Consider the following 24,487-nt stretch of genomic DNA (forward strand, 5'->3'; position numbering starts at 1 on the left):
ACTCCCACTTTCTGTGGGCTCAGTGGCCATCCTCATGCAAGGTCTTCTCAGGACTGAGGGACGGTGTGGCACCCCCCGGCCTGTCCTTCCATCACTACCATACTGAGCCTGTAGTGTCCTTCATCCAAACGGGGTCTCAGACTGTATGTCACGGTGGCTTGTGGCAGCGGTGCCGGGTGTTTGTGCAGCAGCTCTGGTTGACCCCGGGTCTCAAGCAGCCATAGCAGAAACCTGAGATGGCCTGGCAGGCTTCAGCCTCAGTGCCACCCCACCCGTGTCCACGGGCTTCAACACCTGCGCCCTGCCCCTCCCCCAGCTGTGGCACGATGCTGACCCCCCGCCCCCTTCCAGACACAGCAGCGACTCCCCCAGCACTGGCATGGCTGTCCCCATGGGTGACCCGCCCCCACCCATCTGCCCTCCTGAGAATGGAGGTGCCTGGTGTCCTGGGGGATGTTTCCACTAGGCTCTCAAAGTGTGCTGCGCCTCCGCTCCAGCGAGGGCCGGATGAGAAGCTCAGGAGACCTGCAGCAGCCACGGCTGGGCTTGTTCAAGGTCGCTATGCTGTGACCTTCCCTGACCTGTGGTAGCACCGCTGCGAACCATCTGTGTAAAACCAAGGAGGACACGCTGATAGCAGGAGACCCTGTGCCTGTGCGGCCCGGTTCGAATCCTGAGCGCTGCAGGAAGGCAGGGTGAGTACCCGAGAGGAGGGGCAGCCCCTGGGTGACTCGGGAGGGCCACTGACAGCAGCGGACCACACGTGAGGGGGACGCGGAACTGCTGGCAGAGGCCGGCCGGGCTCGGCTGAGAATGGGGAAACATTTGGGGCTCAGTCCCAGAGGAAGAGGAAGACAGGCAGGCACTGTCCCCTCCCCTGCCCGGCTCCTTCCTTTGTGAAGGAACAGAATACTTCTGCATCTCTCTGGACTGGAGGGCTCCCCAGCCAGCTCTACAACCTTTGCCCAGGGCTGGACAGTGCCCAGCACACGCCGCCCCTCAGCACTGGCCAGCTGTGCGGACTCTGGCCCCATCTGAGCTGTGGAGGGCTATGTTCTCGCTCGCTCCTTCCCCTCCCGGGGATCTGCCCAGGCCAACAAACGAGCCCCACGCTTGAGGCTGCCCCATCATCTCCACACCAGGCACGATGCCCAGCAACAGCGGGCAAACAGTAAGGCTGTGATGTAAGAATAGCGTATCTGATTCCTTGGGAAAAATGACTGGTGAACACTGCATTGTTTGTAAAATACAATGATCTGAAAGGCAAGGAAATCCACACTTCCCAATCCAAACAGCAACGTGCACAAGCGGCTGACCACGGTTTCCACAGCTTGGCCTTTCTCCACGAGCACTGCATCTGTGACCCCAGGTGGGTCTGCCCACCACCAGGGCCAAATGGTGAAAAAAGAAAAGCTATTGGTTAGAAGTGCGGGCACCACCAGAATACCAGGCCTCTCCGGGCTGGACGGCCCTCTGCTGCATGTGCTCGCCCAGCCCTCACACCAGTGCAGTGGGGCAAAGATGTCTCTTAAGAGTTCTTTCTAAGGAGGAGGCTACAATGCTTGATAAGAAATGTAATCGTTATCTTGCCCATGTAAGTGTAACCCCTCTGTATGGTATTTTCACAGTAAAATATATAAATAAATTAAAAAAAAAAAAAGAGTTCTTTCTAGCAGGGCGCTGGTGGCTCATGCCTGTAATTCTAGCTACTCAGGAGACTGGGGTCTGAGGATTGTGGTTCAAAGCCAGCCCCGGCAGGAAAGTCCATGAGACTCTTATCTCCAACAAACCACCAGAAAACCAGAAGTGGCGCTGTGGCTCAAGTGGTAGAGCGCTCACCTTGAGCTGAAGAGCTGAGGGACAGTGCCCAGGCCTGAGTTCAAGCCCCACGACTGACAACAAAAAAACAAAAAGAGTTCTTCCTGCCAAGAAGGAAACTGTCTGGGCTAGCTCTGGGGTCTGCTTTTTCTTTTTTTCTCCATTCTTCCCCCCTCCCTTTATTTCTGAAATGAGGTTCATGTGACTCAGTGACAGAATGCTTTCCTGGTGCACATGAAGCCCTGATTTGATTCCCAGCACCACAAAGACAATGTGAGGTGGGGGTGGGTCCTCTCTGTTGCCCAGACTGGTCTTGAACTTCTAGATGCAAGCAATCCTCCCCAGACTCCTGAGAGGCTGGGACCATGCATAGTGTGTACCCAACCAAAAAACAGAGACAAAATCTGTTTTGGGGGAGCTTTGGGGCTGACACTCAGACCCTGTGCGTGCTAAGCATGTACTTGACAGCTGAGCTCACCCCAGCCCAGGCCTGGGTCATGGGTAAACAAACCAAAGGCTGTTTGGGTGCCTCCAGGCAAGACCAGATCAGTCCCCAGGTAGCCTAAGGCAGGGGCTCTAGGAAGGTGTGGGAGGCGCTGTCAGTACTGCACATACACCTCCAGCAGGGCCCCACCAGGCCCTAAGTGCTCAGCGCTCACAATGGAGCCACAGCATGTAAGTGTGCAAGTGCACACACCTACTGTTGGGGCCACTGCTTTCAGGCAATCATAGACATGTTTCTTAGTTCCCCCTTAAGGCCATCCATGTTTATGGAGAAAGAGAGAGAGAGACACAGACACAGTGAGAGAGAGAGAGAGAGAGAGAGAGAGAGAGAGAGAGAGAGAGAGAAGGGGAGAAGGGAGTGTTACTGGGGTGTAGCTCAAGGCCTTGCACTTGCTGGGCAGGTACTCTAAACTTAGCCATCTCCAGCGGCAGCAGGATAGTCACTTGCACGCGACCATCACCCAGGTGTCTGGAGCGCAATGGGGCATGGAGCTCCTCCCACCAAGGAGATGAGCCAGCTCTGGGCTCTGGTTCTGAAACAGCATGCAGAGTTCCGGTGTCCCCCAGCAGAAGGCTGCTCTGCTAGCCTGTAGGCACCCTGCTCCCAGCCAGCACCTCTCCCAAGTGAGCGTGCCTCATACTAGCCAGAAGTGGGGGTCCCCATAGGAGCAAAGGGTGGCACCAGGTTACCACACAGGAAGCTGCCACAGAGGGCCATTTGCAAGGTGATACAGCTTTGTTCCTCTACCCCCCCCACCCCCCAATAGAGAACAAATCTGACTTCTGCACTGGTAGGTCCCGGGACACCGCTGTCCAGTCCTGGGTGCTAGGGTCAGGACTTCGCAGAGGATGGAGCAGGTAGGATCCCACGCTAACCCAGCCTCATTCATGAGTCAAGCCGAGAGAACAAGAGGCAGGCTTTTCCTCTGTTATCTTTTTCCTTTTCCCTTAAGAGTACTTTCTGAGCCAAGAGGGAAACAATAAACGGGAGTAGGAGGCAGGACTTCTCCTTCCCAAGGGAAAACCATGACCTGGGAACAAAGTACGGGAGGGCACCCCACCGGCTGGCCTGGTGACTCAGCCAGGCTGGCTCTTCACAGGGACATTCCACAGGGCTTGGCAGCCTCCAAACCTTCATTAAAAATGACTGGACCCTTAAAGGTGGCAAAGGCAATCATGGCACTCACTGGACACTGTGTGAAAGTGAACTGTATAACTTGTGGGTTGGGGAGGTGGGGGAAAACCTGAGTGAAGGAAAGGGTGACATTGCCTAAAAAGCCATTTTCTTGTCACCTGACTAGTATATCACCTTTATAGTAACAATAACAAGATCCCATGCCCTGCTCTCCCCGCAGTGACCACATGTAAAGCACCTGCCACTAGCCACTGGAAGGTGGGTGGCAGACACACACACACGTGTGTTCTACAGACCTCGCAAGCCCAGTGCCTCTGCCTCTAGCTGCTTCCACAAGGGGTTGCCATGTACCAAGACCTTTGTCAGCCTGCAGCACTCCATGGGGCCCCATTGGCTCATCTCCCCTCCTCAGCAGTCTTACCACTGAGACTACTCTAGCCCTAAGCAAGGCAAAACCCAACAAGAGGACGGGCTGCCTCTCTTCAAAACTTTGAGCCTGGAGCTGAGATTCCATATACCCTTAAAAGTCTTCCCCAAGTTAGATATGACAAATTATACAGGATTCTAGATACTCACACAGAGGGAGACCAAAGAGGATACTCTTAGGAGAGAATCACCAAGGCATGATGCTTAAGTACTTCTTCATATTTATATAAAATATACATACTGAAATGAACTCTAAGATATGGAAACAAAACTTTTTTTTTTAAAATGTGATTCTGCCTTCTTTACCTTATGTATAGTGTATCCATGTGTGTATCATTCGGAGGAGAAGAGCAAGGGCACAGAACTTGAGGGAAAAAGGGTGACAAAGTGCAGCAGTGGAGCTCACTGGACACTGATGAAAGTGAACTCTACAACTCGTGGGTGGAGACGGGAAGGAGGGACTAGGAGAGAGTGAGGGAAGGGAAGACACTGTAATGAATGGAAATGTACTCATTACCTGACTCATACAAATGTAACCCTCTATCACCTCTACAATAACAATAAATTAAAAAAAAATGCTTTCCCAAAAGTTGAGCTATTCAACAACAAGCTGTTGGAAATTGGGTAAGGAAGCCATGAGCAGAGGATCTGAAGGAGAGGGAGCCGCATGCAGGACCTGTCACTCAGCAGGTACAAGACTCTCATCAGTCCCCATGAGCTGGAGGGAACATGTCCTCCCCGCCAGGTGCAGACTAACAGATGGCGGAAGATGCAGTGGACAGAGCAATTTTCTGACCTAATGTGGAGTCAGCTAAGGGTCTGTTGGATGCTAAGAGACAGACACGAAGATGCTTGCATAAAAAATGCTACATGTAGGAGGTAGGAAGAACTAGGACAGAAACTGCATGTCTTTGAGATGAGAGGGACAGACCTCACCGTGTACATGCAGGTAGCTTCTGAACGGAGTGGGCAATACTGTGGAGTTCAGAACACGGCACTGACCTGTGAGCTTCCTCTGCGGGAGGGCCTGGGAAGGGCGGGCAGATGGGCGGGCACCCCACAGGCTGAGCTAGAGCAGCTCTCCTGTGACCACACTGGTGGGTGGTCCTGTGACCAGCATGGTCACTGCTCCATTGGGTGCACTGTCCCTTCTTTCCAGCATCCTGCTCCCCTCTCCAGCTATCCTGGACCCCAGCATGCAGGAGGCTCTCCACAGCACATCCACCTCCTCTCTCCCATCATGAACTCCTCAACACCAGCACAGACAGTGCTGCTACTCTAGGAGCTCCTGTGGAGTCGGAGCTCCTGTGGAGTCAGGGGAGCTGGGCCAGGCAGAACAGAGGGAGCCCCCCCCACTGCCAGGCTCACGAGGCAGCAAGATCAAGTACTGATCCCTCAGGACAAGGAGAGCAGAGTTGGGGTGTTTGGGAAGCTTGGGCTCGGCAGATACCGCCAGATTTCCACTCTAAAGCCAGAGAGAAAAACGAGGTGACCTGCCACTCCTATGTGCTGAGCACACACCCTTGAGCTCCTTCCAGATACAAAATTATGCAACTAAAGACTCACAGGTAAAGTTAATACATATGAGATTTATATACTGCCAATTATAAAACATCACTAGGAGAAACTAAAAAACATTAAGAAGATATACCACAACCAAATATTGGAGGACTCAATATCAAAAGATCAATTCTCTTTAATCCTCACTACAATTGTTAAAAAAGTTTTTCAACAGAAATTGATCATTCATTCCAATATTTTTATGGAAATGTGAAGGACTGAAATAAGACAGGGACTGAAGTAGAGGACCAGATTTCTTAATTTAAAGATGCACCGTACAGCTAAGCATCATGCAGCTGCAGAACACAACAGAATCCGGACATACACTCACAATGTATGATTAGTTCGTGTCAATAAAGAGCCACAGAAGTAGCTCAGTGGGAAAGGATGGTCCTTTAAAAATGGGTAAACAAGTGGACTGCATATGCAAGGGAGAGGAACTCCTGACTCACACGATGTTCAAGAATGAATTCAAGATGAAGTAGGAGAGCTGAAACTGTAAAACATCTAGAAGAAAACCTAAGAGAAAACCATGACCCTGGGCCAGCAATTCCAGACTTCGTAGTTTATAAGGAATAAAGGGAAACATTGATATGTCAAGTTTCATCAAAATTACAACTTTCTGACAGATACTGACAAGGAAAGCCACAGAATGGGGAAGACATGTACACACATGAACATGGTAAGCACATCTCACCAGGATGTAGAAGGAGCCCTTAGAACTCACGACGAGACAGCTACCTAACAAGGCGCAGCCAGCAGCTGCCACAGCTTGTCTGTCTCGGTAGGGCAGGGCAGGGTAGGGCAGAGAAGAGGCAATCAGTATTGATCCATCCTGCCATAAATGTTCAGCCATACTCTGCCCAAACTTGCAATCTGACAGCAACATCAGAGGACCAGGCCTTCCGTGCTGGGTTACATGGGAGGAGAAAGCCATCACAGGGTCGGGAGAAAAGCGAAGGACTCTGTGTCAGGGCTTCTGTGGGTACTGGGCCAGCCACGCTGGATGCACTCAGCCTCAGCCCCGCCCACAAGAGGTGCACTTACCAATCTGTAACAGAATAGGTGTGACCAACGCCGTTTCCATGGCGTAACAGAACTCCCTGCCAAACATCACCGCCCCGTGCATCACCCATAGGCGCACGGGGATTCTGTCTATGGACCCCTCACTGATGGTCTCATCGCGGTTCTCCGCCTCCGTGTCTCCAGGTTTCTGCGGGTCTGGCAGGGGCACCGGTAACTCCTGAACTTGCATAGATTCTGAGTCGGCATTCTGCGGAGCCATTTTCATTACCACCAAAAAAATATATATATATTTATTCTATCTATATAAATAATACTATCATCTCTCTTCAATGATAAATTAAGACGTCTTCTTGTTCTGCTTTAGGTGCGTGTGCCCTCCTCGGCAAGTAACACTTGTATTCCTCTTTGTACTTCTCACAATCGCAGGAGATGTGCAGCAAAACAGAAGGGATTTTGGTTGGACTGTAAACATAGGGCTTGCTGGCTCACTGTGAGTTAGAGTTAAAAATCCATAAGTGCCACTCAGTTAACACCAGTTTCGTCATCCTGACTGTGGAGGCGCTGCGGGCGCTTCTCTTGCTACAGAGAGGTGGGGAGGTGACACACACAGGAGGTCCTTGGTGAAGCCCCATCGAGTGGCTGGAGGATCTGCAAGACAGGAGAGACAACCCGGCAGAGTGAGGGGCAGCCTCCGCGCAGCTGCACACAGTCGCCTGACCAGAGAACGTGCGCACCCGGGCCGGCCACTGCCCCAGCGGGCGGGCCCTCTACACTCTCAGGCCCTGCATGGGACAGCCAAGGAAAGCTGAGCAGAGACAAGCGACTCGGCCAAGGCTAATTCTATTGCCTCTTCCTGTCATCTGCATGCACAGGGAGCACCCTTCCTGGCTGGCCGGTATCATGGTGGGACAGGAAGGTGGAGATGGAGGCTGAAAGAGAACCGTAGGAGTCTTTGGTCAGCCCCTGGACCGTGGAAGTTCGGTGGAGGGAGGGGAGCTAGGTAAAGGAGGGCTGCACTGTGGGAAATTCAATCTGTCCCGACTCCTGGTCTTTGTCAGCCTCTCTGGCAGTGGTTCTTGACCTGGTCAGAAAATGCATTGATGACCACATGGCGCCACAGGCCCCCAGGGAGTAGGAAGGATGCTCATCTCTGCCAAGCTGTGCCTATAACTCTAGGGGGTCCAGAGACGCCCAGCCCACAGGGGCGCTCCCCAGGGGGCTAGGGCCCTGTAGCACCAGGCCAAAAGTCTATTCTAATCATTCCTGTGCAGCCTGCTGTGACGTGTCTCCACCTGGATAAACACAACACAGTAAAGTAACCAGACCCATCTCCTTAGAAATACCCTAGGAAGCTGGCATGGTGATGCGGGCTGTAGTCCCATCAGACAGGGGGCTGAGGCTTAAATACCAAAGGAGGGAGGAAGGGATATAAAAGAAGAAATGCTCTAAGAACGTGAGGCCAGTGGTCCCTAACTAATACAAGGTAAGATCTGGGAATTGTAGCACCTCATCTTCTTCTGGAAGTGGGCCTCCAAATACTGGGCGCCGCCTGAAGCGCTATAAAAGAAGAGCTGAGAATCCACACTGGGGCTCATATCATATATTAAGGCAGGTCTGGGGCTGATAGCTTAATGGAAGATTTTCAACAGCTTTTGATAAAGCGCGTCCAGTAATAACCACTTCACCAAAGATGAACTCTTACTCAGCCCCGCCCCTCTCTCGAGCTTCCCCGAAGGGCAGGCTTAGCACGGCTCCTGGACAGCGCCTGGTTCTCCCATCCCGGCTCCTCCTATCGCCCCTGAGGTCCAAGGCAGTCAGCAGCCCTAGCTTCACTGGCTCCCACAATTAAAATACTTCCCTCCCACCACTGTCTTTTACCCTATCAGCTCCTCAGTCACAGCAGGCCCTAAACTGCTACCTGCCTACAATCTTACTTCCACAGACCTCCTTGTCGAATGACTTTCAACTGAGGCCAGATCCATAGTAGAATGCCCCAATCCACTCCACACCCCAGATCCAAGGACACCCCACTCAGTCCACACCCCAGATTCAAGGACACCCACTCAGTCCACACCCCAGATCCAAGGACACCCCACTCAGTCCACACCCCAAATGCACAGAACACCCCATTCAGTCCACACCCCAGATCCAAGGACACTCACTCCACACTCCAGATCCAAGGAGGATACCCACTCAATCCATACCCCAGATCCAAGAACAACACTCTACTTCTCATGTCCCCCCACCCTTGTCTCTTCTGAATCATTCCTGGAAGTGGCATGACCTCCCTTATTGTTACCCTGCTGACCTCACACCACAGTGGTCGTGATTTTATGGCCTTCTCCCACCTGACCATCAGGGAGTCCCACGGGACACAGCCACAGACGCCGGTGACGAAGCAGCAGCCACTCATTGTACAAGAAATCCTAACAACGTGATTTTATGAAGAGCAAACCCTTTCCTCTGCCCGGCCACTCCTTGGTCCTATCCTGTCCTATCCTGGAAACTCACTGAAATGAAGACCAAGCCTCAACTCCAAGGCACAGTTCAGCTACAGCTAAAAATGAAGCAATGGGCCACGGAAGCAAGCAGACCTGGGCTATTCCACGTCAGGGTCCTCAGCCAGGGGCAAATCCGATGTCATAGCTGGAGGAGGTTCAGCCTAGGAACACTGCCAACACTCTGTGCACGCCACAACCCTGCAGCAGAGGGTGTTCTGGCCCCGAAGGCCAACCGTCTCTAAGCTGAGACAGTCTGCTCTAAGGTTTTGTGTCAACACGCTCAAAGCCCTTGGTTCTGAATGTTCTGAACCAGTCCACCATGACCAGCTATTCACCAAGGTGCGTGGTAATGTTTTAGGCTCTTTGAGCCTCACATACCATCTGTGCTGTGGACTTTCCTGTCTGGTTGCTTTGTAACCACTTTTACAATCTGCAAAAACTGTCTGGGTATAGGTGGCTCATGCCTGTAATCCTGCTACTTAGAAGGCTGAGATCTGAGGATCACAATTCAAAACCAGCTTCAGTTAACTACCCAAAACCCAGAAGTCGAGCTGTGTCTCAAATGGTAGAGCACTAACGTTAAACAAAATAGCTCAGGGACAGTGCCCAGGTTCTGAGATCAAGTCTCAGGAGTGGTGTGTGTGTGTAAATATACATTCTCAGCCCGCTGGTCAGGTCAGTCCTGCAGATCCAGGACTCGGAGCTGGGTCACTGGGCAAGCGTGCCAACCTCTGCCCTGGATGAGGGTCAGGCTGCCAAGCAGCCTGAGGACGGCTGGTGGAGGAGGGTGCTGCAGATGTGCTAACCCTACTCTCCACAGGCACCCCAGCAGCTTACTGGAAGGCTTGCTGGGGAGAGCAATGGGCAGTGGTTCCGGCACAGCTTGTGGCCTCTGGCTGCAGCTGCCTTCAGGCCTATGGAACTGGCTTCCGATGTCAGGGAGAAGCCGGAGTTCACGTGCATGTGTGGGGTAGAGCCATAGCAGCAGAAGAGTGTGAGGAAGTAGCTTCTAAGCAGGGCTCCTCTGGCCCTGTGGAATCTCTATGGAAAGTCCAGACCTGGCTGGCCCTGCACCCCAACGCACGCCACATGCTGTGGTCTCCAGAACACCTGGGACTGCACTCTGGGTGCAGCCTCCGAGGCCAAGGGAAGGCTCCTCCTCCACAGGGGGAGGCCTGTGTCCAAGCACTCTCCCTCTTCAGATAGGAGCCTCGGGGCCAAGGGCAACGCCGCAGATGCACGTGAGCCCGCAGGAAATCCTGCTGCAGGCTTCGGTCTGGTCTGGAGCCTGGTCTCCCTCAGCCCCTCCCCATCCCTGGCCTCACGGTGGGACTCAGCCAAGCCCAGTGAAGAGCGGCGAGCCGCAGTGGGGGAGCACACCCAGCTGTCTGCCCCAGAAGGCTATGCTGTCCACCAGAGTGGCAGTGCCAGCTCAGTGCCGGCTCAGGCCTCCAGAGGCCATGTGAAGTGGCCTGCGCGAGGACCGGGCGTGGAGCAGCAAGCGCACGGGACACGTGGACAGACTTCACCTGGCACCTTGGCAGTTAGCTACGCAGATGCCAATGACATGCCACTAGCATCTTTTGTGTAAAAGGCCTGCCAGTGCCCCCTTCCTGTGAGAAGCCGCCTGCGGGCATGTGGGTCAAGGTGCTCATTGCATGGAAGTGACCTCTTCCTCCTCGAGGGGCCAGCGGAGCTGAGGCTCACGGCTAGGACAGACTCAGGTGATCAAAAACTTCTTCAAAGACAACAGAATCATCAACCCAGCTTTAAAGGCAATGCCGACCTGCTCATAACATAAAATAACATAAAAATAAACCTTCACATCATACTCCAAAAAAGAATAAAGGTCATACCAGCCCATGGAGGACTAAATACTGGTACGTAAGACCTAGACAGAGCTGGAGAGGGAGAGAGATGCAGGAAGTCTGCATTTTCAAAGGGGGTCAGGACCGGCGCCTGTAGAGTAGGCACATGCCCACCAAGAGATCTTGGCAGCCATGTGTGCACGCATGTGCGCGTGCACGGGGGGGTGCCTACAGTTCCCCGATGGAAGTCTGGTGCATGGTCGTGCCAGTGCACACTAAAGGTTTCCTCTGAAGGGCACGGTGTAAAGTCCCCGAGCCAAAGCAGGACACCATGCAGGAAGAGCGATGGAAGGGCACAGGCAGGTCTGCATTCCTGAGCGCCCCTCCGGGCTGCTGAGAACATGGAAAAGCCGGAGCATGCGGGGGTCTCTTCTGCTCAGGCCGCCGGCGTGGTGTCCTGCACAGGTTTTCCCCAGCACAGAAAAGCGCAAGGCCTTGAGGCCTGCTCCAGCAAGGCCTCAGACAACAAACAAGCACTCAGACAACAAACAAGGCTGTGAGATCTGCAGATGCACTCAGACAAGTGCAATGACCATTGTTCCGACCAACAACTTCCTCTATTGTCCTGTTTCTAATTCGGGGGTGACGGATGCCAAAACACGTGACTTCCTTCGAGCTGCTGTGTGGGAATACTGGCTGTGCACCAATCTCCTCATAAAGGTAACAGACAATGACTGCTGGCCAGCACCCCACGCCCAGGACGGTGGCTGCTGACCAGCACCCCACACCTGGCTACAAGCCTCAAGTGGGCTTGTCATCACAACACCCACGGCCACATGAACTTGCTGCACTCACCAATGAGCCCCACAGCCCGCACACACGCGCCTGCACATGTGCGCAGTTACGTGTTCCACAGCTGGCACGTGTACTCCTTACATACATGCTCCTGCACACGCATCCCCACACACATGCACACTGCTATACACTCCGCGGAGGCAGCAAATACTCTGTGGTGACAGCTATGTCACATCAGCATTTAAAGCATGAGGGTATAAATCACCCTCACAGATTCCCCTTGACTCCCAATGGGGGCTTGAAAATCCCATGCTCTTTGGAAAACACATGTCCCCCCCCCCCCCAACACACACAGCCCACTGGCTCGGCCTCACACTGCGCTGGCCGGCTGTGTCTATCCCTGTGACTGAGACTGTGAAACTACCTGGGGCTCCTGCCCGGCCCACATCAACAGCATCTTACACTGCTATCCTGGAGGTGTGGCTCAAGTGGTAGAGCACTTGCCTAGCAAGCACAAGGTCCAGAGTTCAAACCCCAGTTACCTATCCAAACAAAAAACCCACTCAAAACAAACAGCATCTTACCATGTCACTAGATCACCATTAAAAGTAAAAGACTGTGCCAGGGAGCTGTGGCTCACTCTGGCAAGCCTTGCTATTGCAGCTAAGATCAGAATTGTAGTTCAAGGCCAGCCCAAAGTTAGTAAGACTTCATCTCAACCAATATCTGGGCACGGTGGTGCATGCCTGTGACGTGGGAAGAGAAGGACTGTGGACTAGACTGTCTCAGGGGAAAAAAGAAAGACACTAGCTCAAAAAAAAAAAAAAAAACTAGAGCATCAACAACAAAAAAAGGAGGGAGGGGGCTGAAGATGCTGCTTAAGTGGTAGAGCACTCAACTAGCAAGCTCAAAGCCCTGAATTCAAACCCAAGAACCACCCTCCTCAAAACCCTACAATAGTAAAAGATTGCAAACTGGGTGCATTCCTACAATCCCAGCTATTCAAGAGATGGAGATAGGAGGACTGCAGTTTGAGGCCAGTCAGGAGAACCCTATCCCCAAAACAAGCCAGGTGGCAGGTACACATCTGTAACCCCATATACACTAGAAGCAGTGGTAAGAGGACGGAGGTCTGAGACTTGGCCCCTGGGAGAAGAGTGAGAAGTGCTGAAAGAAACGAACTACAGTCACCTTGCTATCTGCAGGCTCATGGCCAGGGAGATGCCACCGAGGGGAAACATGCCCAGGCTGCAGCTTTCAGTGCTGCCTGGAGATGCATGGAGTTCAGGCTGAAGAAGATGCTTGATTCATTTTCCCATAACACTGCCCAACATCCACTAAAGACAAATCCAGAAGTTTTACTTGATCGTTTCAATTAAGAATATTAATTTGGAGCTGGGAAGGTGGCTCAGTGGTAGAGTGCTTGCCTTGCATGCATGAGGCCCTGGGTTCAATTCCTCAGCACCACATATGCAGAAAAAGATGGAAATGGCACTGTGGCTTAAGTGGTAGAGCCTTAGCCTTGAGCTGAAGAGCTGAGGGACAGCGCCCAGGCCCAGAGTTCAAGCTCCAAGACCAACAACAACAAAAGAATATTAATTTAAACCCTGATTCTTGGGTACTATGTGCTTCTGGGGAAGTAGATTTTCATAAGGGTAGAGAGACACACTTAATAGATCAGCACTGCCTGTGATGGAATTTCAATCTTTTTTGAAATTTCTTTGGATTAAAATAAAATTGGAAATACATCATTTACTGTAAAGGGGGAGGGGGTCAAGCGGTCAGCACTTGCCTAGCAAGAACAAGGCACTATAAGCAACAAAATTGATTCAGAACATGGCTAAGTGGAACCATCCTTAGCTGGGAGCTGCCCTACTGCAATTTTCCTTCCCCAGAGGACCAGAGGCAGCACAGGACCAATGGAAAGGACAAGCAGCAGCAGTGAGTGCAGAACATCTGCTTGTGGACCAGTAGCACAAAACTCTTAAAATCAGATCAAGAAATTCCCAATTATCCTGGGTAAAAGTAGTATTCTGGCAATTCTATTGAGAATGTTATTCCCTGATAAGTATTTGAGAAACTCTACTGATTTCCATTATAAAATCAAGGTTGAATTTGTATTGGGAAGGAGAAGATAAACCAAAGGTTAAGAAAGAATATCTGCAAAAGATACATCAGGTAAAGACGATCTAAGATGTGCAAAGAACTCTTAAAATGCAACATGCTTAACGCAAGATGCAAAAGATACATCAGGTAAAGCCGATCAAAGATGTGCAAAGAACTCTTACGCAACATGCTTAAAGTCAAAGACCCACAAAGACATCTCACACAAGATCTAGACACGGGAAGATGCTCCACATCACCTGACACAGGGGGACTATCCACTAAAACCAGAGGCCATACTTCATACCTCCTGGTATGGGCCAGTCCCCACACGCTGGCACCAAGTGCTGTGAGGACGTGGAACAGCAGGATGCTCACTCACTGCTGCTGGGAACCTAAGATGGTGCAGCCACACCACCTCAAACACACTCTGACTATCTCTTAACAAGCTAACCATACTGCTATCACACACCCCAGAACACAGCTCCACAGTGTCCATCCACAAGAGCTGGAATTGTCCACACAGAAACCTGTGAGCTCACAGAGAGTCACATGTGTGGAAGCCACCAAGAAGTCCTTCAAGACACGTGGTCCTTAACTGCATGCACACTGCTGTAAAAGAAGTCAGCCCACTGCGATCCAACCCTGGTGCTTTGGAAAAGGTGGGGCCTGGGAGATGTGAGGAACGCAGTGGCTATCAGTGGTGGTGTGGGCAGGCCTGTGGACTGGGGGCAAGGGCAGAAATGGGGGGGGGGACGGGACACTACTTTGTATCTGCCACAATGGAGGATCAGACTCACACAATGCACACACAAGGGGAACCAACGTGAATTAAGGACTGGTGATGATGAAGCTGGTTCCAGGGAAGGGCCCCTACCTTACAGGGCTCTTACAAGGCTGCTGATAGCAGGGGAGGGAGAGAGGGACTGTGTGTGTACTGAGTGCAAGTACAGTAACTCTGTATATTGTCTTTTCCATTTTGCTACAAATCTAAAACTACTCTAAATAAACTAAATCTTAAGTTTTTTAAAAAAAATCCATCACCTATCCATATGTGTATTTGTGTGTGTGTGTATTTATACTATATTTATCCTTATAGTTAAATAAGTCTGATTACATACATATAAGCAACAACAAAAAACTGAGGTCCGGAACTGGCAAGGAGGCACAGGACAGCTGCAGAGTGGCTACATCCACCTGGCTGACACCAGTGACAGGTCAGGTGTGGACCTCGGGGTGCTAAGTGGGTTACTTATAGAAAGCTAGGTGGCTTCCTCAGATCACACAGGGCACCCTGTTAGGCGTGTGAGTCTGTGGTCTCCCCAGAATGCATGGCCTGCCCACACCATGACTCTGGAACCTGAGCAGCCGGGGGTGGGGTGGGGTCTGCTCCACTCAGAGGACTCTCAAATGTGGCTAAGCAGGAGTGCTGCATCATGGGAGCAGCGCAGGCTGCATGGCATTCTGATGTGGTGAATGATTGTCACTGTGGATGAAGAGCAAAAACCCTTCTGCTAAAAACGAAAACATTTTCCCTGGTACTGTGACTGGAACTCAGGGACTTGTACTGTCACTCAGCCTTTTCACTCATAGCAGCTCCTCTACCACTTGAGTCACATCTCTAGATCCAGCTTTTTGCTGGTTATAGTCTCTTGCCAGGCTGAGACTGTCCAGGCTGGTTTTGAAGTGAGATCCTGAGATCTCGGCTTCCTGAGTAACTAGGATTATAGGCAGGAGCCACCAACACCTAGCTTTCTTTTTTCTTCCCCAGTAATGAGGTTTGAACTCAGGGCTTCAAGCTCAGCAACCACACTACCACGTGAGCCACACCTCCAGCCACAGACTGTCAAGGACACTTCAGCCCTGGAGGTATGACATCCCTCCTGACTCCAGTTAGCTCAGATATGGACCTGGTGGCGGCGGGGGGGGGGGGGGGGGGGGAGGCCATGGTAGGGTGCGAGGGCTAGACATGTCTGCCTTTTAAACATAAGTAACACAGGGTCCACGGGGGCTTCCAGGTACCCTTATGCCAAGAGAGAGAGCCCTTAAGGGTCTCCACTGCTAGGAGTGGTAGGAGTACTACCTGTCCTTCCTACAGAACCAGTTATGTGGTGTCTCTACAACCCACTGCAAGATGGGACCCCAGCTGCTGACAGAGCTGTGGCCTGCCAAGTAGATTCAGCAGATCTGAGACTGAGCCCATGAAGCCATCTTCCCACTAATACAAACCCCCAGGAGGGGCACTACACAGGACCTACAGACTCCAGCCTAGTGGAAAAGCTTAGCCCCTCTGGGCCCAGCACACCAGCTCCCCATACACATCAGCGAGAGTGGAGTCTTTACTGCATGGGAACATGGGGCTCTGCGGTGAAGGTGACCAGCCATCAGAAGCAAGTCTAGAGACATGTGGGGTTTCGCTGCCAGCTCTTTTCTGAAAGCCACTTTTCCATCTGCAAAGGAAACCAACAAGAATTGCCAACAAAGTGCAGGGATGCTAGTGGAATTCCCAGGGCTTGCGAGGCGGGGCATGTGGCTGCAGGTAGCCCAGACATACCTCAGAGGAGTGGCATCTGCCTGGGCATGGGGTGTCAGTCGGACCAAACAGTAAGCATCAGGTCCAAGGGGCCAAAGGAGGAGCAGAAAACAACTCAGCTCCTGCGAGCAGACGCTGTCCTCTCCCCAAGCGGTGGCGGTGGAGTTGGCTCTGCTGAGCGGGCTGTACATGCAAGTCTAAGCCCACAACTCACCAGCACTGCTCCTCAAGCCACTCAGCACGCAGCAGGCCTGAGTGTACACAGGCTCGCAGGCACGCACAGGTACACACACACATACACATATACACACACACACCTGCACTGGACCACCCTGCACCCTTACAGGAAGACTTGGCTGAAATGCCAGTGTTTCCTTAAACTTTTTCATAGATTTCCATGGCTGCCACAAGATGGTTATGAAGGCCGTTAATGCTGACAGGGAAGTCCTCAAAGCACTAAGGCCAGACTCTCACCTGGAGTTCACTTGTGACTTGTCAATCTGCTCACTCCAGGGCCAGTAGTCCAGGCCCTGTGGGGCCCTGTCTTCTAGTCACCCAGAATCCTACGACGCCCACCATCTGTTTGACTTTGCCTTTCCATTCTACACAGCATAACCAGGGTGAGCCTTTGAGATAGATACCAGGCTGATTCCATTGCTGGCTGCCTCTCCCCCTCTCCCGTAGTCCCTCCACAGAGCCCCATAGCTCTCTAGCTACTCACTCCAGCCTCACCACTTGCACTTCTGGCCAAGCATCTGCTTCATCTTTGCAGCTGCCCTGCGCAGCAGCCCATCCTCAGCACAGGCACTGGCTGCCAGGTCGAGAGTGAACGCAGAATGTACACATTATCTGACTTATTTCAGTGAACTGCTTGCATCAAAGTAGATACTTCTACTATGGAGTCAAACCCAAACACTTACTACTCTACCTTTTCTTCTTCTCCTTCTCCTTTTTTCTTCTTCTTCCTTCTCCTCCTCCTCCTCCTCCACTTCCTCCTCTTCCACCTCCTCCACCTCCTCCTCCTCCTCCTTTTCCTCCTCTTCCCCCTCCTCCTTCTTTGGCAACTTCTGGGACTTGAACTCAGGGCCAGGACACTGTCCCTGAGCTTCTTTTGCTCAAGGTTAGCGCTCTACCACTTGAGCCACAGTACCACTTCTGGCTTATTCTGTGTATGTGGTACTGAGGAATAGAATCCAGGGCTTCATGCACGCTAGGCAAGCACTCTTACCACTAACCCACATTCCCAGCCCTCTATCTTTTAAATTTCAAGACAAGACAGGTGCAAGCTGCACATATACCTGTGCTCCCAGCTACTTGAGAGGCTCAGGCAGGAAGCTCACTTGAGCCCACAAATTTGAAATTTTGTAACTTTTTTTTTTTTTCTGGTTGGTCGTGGGGCTTGAACTCTGGGCCTGGGTGCTGTCCCTCAGCTCTTCAGCTCAAGGCAAGCGCTCTACCACTTGAGCTATAGCACCACTTCCTGAGCCCACAAATTTGAGACAAGCCTAGGCAACACAGTAAGACTCCATCTCTCAAAAATAACAAAAACAAAAAAAAACTAGGCATTCAAAAAATGTAGAAGGCAAGGATTTAAAATGAAAATTCCTTTTTTGAGATAGTCATGCTAAGCAGCACAGGCTGGCCTTGAACTCACAATTCTATAGCTACAGCCTCCCAAGGATGAAAACATCTTTTAAAATGGAACCCTTTTCATATCCTACTAAAACAGCCTTTGAAATATCAGGGGAGCAAGGTGGCACCCAGGCCTTCGAGAGCCTGTAACAAAAGCTGACTTAAGAAACAACTACAGGAAGTGGCTCTGTAGCTCAAGTAGTAGAGCGCTCACCTTGAGCTGAAGAGCTGAGGGACAACGCCCAGTCCAGAGTTCAAGCCCCACGACCGACAAAAAAAAAAAAAAAAAAAAAAAAGAAACAACTACATTGGAGCACAGTCAAATGGCCCCCAAAACTACTCTGCACCAATGAGCTTCCTTACCTCTGATCTTCTCATTCTCTGCCACCCCAGCAATCACTGAATAAGAACTACATTGTTGTTTAATTAAAAGGCAGTGAGGGGGGCTTTCCTCACCTTTCCAACTGTTCCTAGCACCACTGCTTTTGCTGTTTGGGCCACGGGAGTCAGAATGCAGTTTGGGCTGCCATGGAAACAGCAGCAGGCTTTGAATCCAGGCAAGCCCAGGAAATGCATGTTACCGCTTCCGTTGAAAACCCCAGTGGCCACCTCAGCCTGGGTCTTCGGCCCAGCACTGCTCTGTAAGGCCTGTTACCGCCAGGACGAAGATCAGACTGAGCCTCTCTCATCCTTCACACAGTAGCCATAGGGGCAGACCACAAGCCACCGGATACCCGGAACAACCTCAAGGTGCTAAAAACGAAACAAAAACTCCCCACCTTGCACATAAACATTCACAGACTGGAGCAGGACTGTCAAAAGGTAATCAAATCCTTTGATGGGGGCTCATGTGTAAAATACAATCAAAGTGGTTTCCAGGTCCTGAAGGATTCAGGGCTACCAAAGTAGAAACGGAGATGGAATTATCTAAATTACCAAGCACAAGATGCATTTAAAGAGGGAAAATCTGGGGTGTATACCGGTCCCTTGTCATCAGAGGACACATCCCAAGACCCAGGGTTCACAGCTGAACCCAGTGTGCACCTGACACCTTTCTCTCCTCACCGTGAGCACCCACCACAAATGGTGCTGTGCTAACTTGTGCATGGTTCTTTCCTATTAAGATGGACACTTTCACCTTCTAACCTTTCTCTGGCACATCTGAATTGCCAATATGACTGCCTATGTTTTGGGGCTATTGTGAAGTAAAATGAAGCTCACATGATCACAAGCGCTGTGGTACTGCTAGTCACTGATGATCACTGAGAAAGCTAGGTGACTCACAGGTGGACAGCTCTGTGTGTACACACTGGATGAAGAGGGACGCGAGGCCAGGTGGGAAGCAGGGGAAGACAGAAGATTCCACTGCTACTTGGAAAAGTGCACAATGTAAAACTTAAGAAGTTTTGGGGGGCTTCTGTGTGTGGGTTTTTTTCAGCACTGATCCTGGGGCTTGAACTCAGGGCCTGGGTGCTATCTTTTAGGTATTTTGCTCACAGCTAGTATTCCACCACCTGAATCACAGCTCTACTTCTAGCTTTTGGGTAGTTAATTGGAGATAAGAGTCTCATGGACTTTGCTGCTTGGGCTGACTTCAAACCAGGATCCTCAGATCTCAGCCTCTTGAGGAGCTGGGATTACAGGCATGAGCCACTGAATGAGCTTATGAATTGCTTATTCTGGAATTTTCCCTTCAGTATTTTCAGTCTTTGGTTGATGGCAGAGCGCTGAATGCATGGAAAGTGAAACCATGGAGGATGGGCACTACTGTGTTAAAGAACTGTTAAACTCATATAGGTTGAAAAACAAACAAACAAACAACTCAAGTGTTCTTTTCAAGACCTAGCCTAGGGCTATGTCTGTTCTCACTTCCTTGACCAAAAACAAACCACCAACAAAAACCAGCCACCAGCTCCTGCAGCATACTCCTGACATACTGCGACTTCAGCTGAAACCCGAGGCCCGTGAGTGAGGACAGGGACCAGGCAGCATGGCACTGCATGTCCAATACAACAGGTTCCTACTGGGTAAGTCCTTACAGCCCTTCCCAAGTCCAAGCTCCCCTGCTTCCTCACAGCACCCCTTCACCCCTCACCCCGACCTCTGGCCCAGATAGCCCACTGCAGCTCTTCAGAACAGGCATATTCCCTGCCCTGTGGGCAGTGGGACTCGCTAAGACTAAAGGTCCAGCCAGGACCTGCACAGGTTTCATTCCCTGGACTTCCAGGAAGAAACAAGACTGCCCGGAGCCATCTAAGGGCCCACTGGAAACTAAACTGTGGCATATCCATATGCAATCAGGCTGAAATGCCAGATACTAGATGTAAAAGGCAGGTGTACATTATGACCATATTAGTGGAGTTTTAGAAGCATCAATGCATAAAGATGCGATTTGGCAATAGGAATGTAGCTAAGTAGGAAAGCACTTGCCTCATCTGTGCTGTGTTATTTCTGCATGCTTCATAGTTCTTTCTGCTTCCACATGACTCAACTACTTTAAAGCAAAACAGTACATTATTTTTAAATAGATTTCTGTTTGGTTGCGGATTCAGTCCTCCTCCAAGGCCCAGATGTGAGATGACTCTCAGGAGTGGCGAGTCCCTTAGCAGACTCTTGACTAGCCTGAAGCCAGCACTACACTACAACCCTGCTCAGAAAACAGCTGGTTCTGCCCTAGTAGGGGGGCACTCAGTCTCTCTTCCACGAGGCCAAGGGGCTGCTCAGAAGGACCCTGTGGCCCTGACTGTGCCCTGCTCCTTGCTTTTCCCTAGACTGATGGCAGTACCCCACTGGCTTGTTCTCCACTGCATACTTACCAGATTTTCCCACAATGCCCTACACTTGTGAATATCCAGGGTCAGCCTTGAGTCTATCAAAGAGAAGCCACCACCCACCTCTCTCCTCCTGTCTAGTATGCAGAAAACAGGGCAGAGGAGGCTGTAGCTCCTGCGTCCTGGACAGACTACCTGGAGTCAAGAAGCACTGCTCACCCTGGAGGGGGAGGGGGGGGAGTGTTCAGCCTGGAACCTGAAGCAGTGACATCTTCTGGGCCATCCTGAGCTACATGCCTAGGCCTTATCTCAAAGGAAAACAAACAAATACAACAAAACAACAAACAAAATCCAAAAATGCAGCCCTACTTGTTTGGGTGCTGTTCAGCTTACTCCTGGCCTGAGGCCCAAAGGTGGATTAGGTTTCTCAGCTAAAGACATCAATAGGCCCTTTTCCAATTCAGTAATTCATGGGCACTGCCTGGTAGGATCCAATTTCAGCCTAGAAGCCAGTAGAATAATGCCGCCTCCCACCAGGCCAGCCAGCAATGAGGCCAGAATGCTCAGCCACCTCCAACACCAGGTGGGCACAGGTGGCAGGGCCTTCCACAAAGCACATTAGGAATGTGAAACCACCTGTCAACCACAGGTGTGGAAACTCTTCTTCCACTGTTCAGGAAGGCTGGGCCTGCTATCAAACTGTCCACATCTGAAAGCTTTATGTAGATCCAGTTATGTATCAGAGGGCTGGAGATGTGTCTCAAGCGATCCTGCCTAACAAACACAAGGTCGTGGGTTCAAACCCCAGTACCACCAGCAAGTAAGTAAGGTCATGATCCATTTCAAAGAACATCAACTGAGTTTTGTCCCTATATGACAACCTTGCTCCTTCATGAAATGGAAGCAAAAGAGTTCTTAAAACCCAGAGGAATGGGTGATGCAAGCTGCTGTGGGCATGGCAGGCCCGCTCGTAAGTACGTTGTGCTTTATGTAAACATTCACACAGACACTGAGTGCTAAGGTGAACATGAGTGAAGCTGTCTGCACTTAACTCTTCTGCAAGCAAAGGGAAACCCACTGAGATGTCACTGCCGTCAGATACAACACTTCTGCTGGTCCCACAAGACCCCTGGGCACAGGCGTAGCTCTGGCAACCCTTCCTGGGCAGCGGGCCCAGTATGCTGCCGATGGCCTGTCCCATGCGGGGAGGGTCATGCTTTCCCAACTGCAGGAGCTCAGTCAGTGCACCCCAAGCACGCTACCAGGAGTTTTACACACGGGCTGTGGTCCCACACAGGGCTGTGGAGACACAAACACCTGAGGGGGGAGGGCGCAGCAGGCCTCTCAGGCAGCCCCAAGCTACAGAACACCAGCAGTGAGCAGGCCACACCCGTGGGACGGGAAGAGGGGAACTGCAGGCTCAGAAGAAAGTGAAGTCAGCTGATGAAAGAGGAAGTCCTGGCATTTCTCACCAAGGTCTCAGCAGGGCACAAACACATTCCACACTCCCAAGAGTCCAGATAGGGCAGTTGGGGCTACTTTGCTGCACCAGGCTGGGCCAAACCCCTGACATTTCACAGGGCCAAGGCACTGAGGGGGGACACAGGAGGAGGGTTCTAGCCTCCAGCACAGCCACCTGGGCCCTCCCTCACCCCTTCCTGCACCCTGAGCCTAGAGAAGAGGGGGGACGCTAATGAGCGGAGGAGGGTGGGCTGCGGGCACTGAAGGCAGGAGGCAACCTCTGCTCCACACCTACTCTGAAAGTCAAGGTGCAGCCAGGTGAAGCACAAGTTTTGGAAGAAAGCCAGAAGTGGCTCCTTGTTCCAGAATTCAGAATTCTCAGCCAGTACTTTCATTTGCTTTATTGTTGTTTTGTGGGGTTTGTTTTTGTTTTGGAGACAGGGTCTCACTGTAAACCACAGGCTGGCCTCAAGGTAACAGCCCTCCTGCCTCAGCCTCCAGGGTGCTGGGATTACAGACAAGTACTACCACACACTTGTTTCTAAAGGAGCAAGTTGACTACCAGTCTCTTTTTGGCACACACTCAGGCGACCCCAGCACCCCCCCTTCCCTGCTGTGGCCACCTGCTCTTTCCTGCTCCTCTGGAGGGAAGTCCTGCCAGCTTTAGTGCGGGTCATAAAAAACAAATCAGGGGCTCCCAGCACAGAAAACCTGCATTCTTGAATGCCTACCAGTGAGAAAGGAGTGATACCTGACGGGCCTATGGAGGACCATGCCTGATCCTTGCGCACAGCAAAACCCAGGCGAAGAAAGAGGCTTTTACAAGAACAGCCAGAACAATCCCATCTGTTAACAAAAACTAACTGTTGAATTTAAAGGCTGTGAGTTCAAACACAATCTGGCTATTGTAAACAGGGCCTTGGTTTATCAAAGTAACAATAATCCTCTTTCAAAGACTAATGAAGTTCTGCACAAGTACTTTGCATGCCAGCATTTTTAGGATACTTCACAGCATAAATATTAGCTCAGGACTTGCCTACATGGGAAGTGAGAGCCGCCAGAGCAGCAGTTTTAGAAAGAAACCCCCCGAAGCTGCAGCAGAACTGCAGGTCAGGGTGGGCTGGCTGGGCTGATCACAGCTGCTCCAGGAGGGGACCTCCTTGCCTCCACACAGTGCCGCCCCCCGACTCATCCCTGTTAAAGCTCAGCTCCCTGCAGACAGGGGGGGGCCCCCAAACCCCTGCCCACACAGTCACTGCCGCTGTCTCCTGGGGTAAGCTCAGCGGCAGGTGATCAACAAATAAACCAAACAGGAAGAGTGGAAAATGGAGGTCATTAAAAGGAGAGATTTTAAGATGCTTGGGGGGATCAAGGGAACTAGGGGCCTCCAGGCTTTTTGTTGCAGGCAGGTTATTCTTGAAGGGCATTTGGTGGCATGGTGACCAAAGGGAGGCAATACCCCGATGGGGAGTGCCAGCCTGGCCCATGCACTGTTGCTGGGGAGGGAGCCCCCCTCTGCCGCCTCAGCAGCCCCAGCCTTGCCCCCACACAGCCAGGCTGGCTGGCATTGCCCTAGGCTGACTCCAGAGCTCCACTCAACCTCACCCGTGAGTTCAAAAAGTAGCTAACAACTCAAGTGGGAAATGCAAACAGCCAGGTCAGACTTGGCTCAGTGGACCAGTGGGTCAGTGTGCTGAGAGCAGCTGACCTGACCTGGGCGGCCCAGGCAGGTCCTGTGCATGCAGCTTGCATCTCATCAGGAGGAAAGACTCCGGGGTGACTTCTGAACCCTGTTCTCCCTACACCACACTGCTTTCTCCTACACACGTGCCTCCTGAGACCAGGTGGGCTCCTGAGAGTTACTATGGAACACACTGAACATAGGAGCAAACGGGGACCCTGTGCATGGGCCACAACAGCTGTGGCCCAGTCAGACCCAGTCTTCCGTGACCAGGACCACTGTAGGATGCCCTGAGAACCAACTAATGCACTCTTGACCACGGCAACAGTGCCTGAACTACTTGGCCTTGCAGCCACTGCAGAGCTAGAGCACAGACGGCGCCGCCGGCTTCTGACGACACAGTCGAGCTAACTCTCCAGAGGCAAGTCAAGCCCCAAGAGATACATCTAGATGAAAAGGTTAACAGTTACTGTAATTGGTCTAATTTTTTATTTAAATGGCCAAAAGGAATGAAAGAGTAACAATGGTAGCATTATTGGTTGTATGAGGCTTTTTACCCAGCGCTCTTATCAAAGGTATGTTTCTGACTTGAAAACACCGAAGCTGACCAATTACCAGAAACCAAGTGCAGGTGAAGTCACTGAGGCCACGGAGGCTGCAGCGCTGCCCATGCTTGCACTCTGTCCTTAAGTCCATCAGGCCCTGTGCTGCCAGCATCTCCTTCCTCGGGGCA

General features: G+C 51.6%; 1 protein-coding gene across 3 annotated transcripts in view; it reads right to left on the bottom strand.

Annotated features, from left to right (window-relative positions):
- The window catches only part of Slc45a4 (solute carrier family 45 member 4), a 62,906-nt gene that overhangs the window by 16,297 nt on the left and 22,122 nt on the right, over window positions 1–24,487 (bottom strand). For all 3 annotated transcript variants that reach the window (XM_069991482.1, XM_069991483.1, XM_069991484.1), the window contains exon 2: window positions 6,491–7,117. In XM_069991482.1, coding sequence (XP_069847583.1) covers window positions 6,491–6,734 — 244 coding nt within the window. In that variant the 5' untranslated portion in view covers window positions 6,735–7,117. The remainder of the gene's footprint in view (window positions 1–6,490; window positions 7,118–24,487) is intronic.

This window comes from Dipodomys merriami, unplaced genomic scaffold, assembly GCF_024711535.1.
Source record: "Dipodomys merriami isolate MVZ:Mamm:240054 unplaced genomic scaffold, mDipMer1.0.p SCAF_4, whole genome shotgun sequence".
Taxonomy (NCBI): Eukaryota; Metazoa; Chordata; class Mammalia; order Rodentia; family Heteromyidae; genus Dipodomys; species Dipodomys merriami.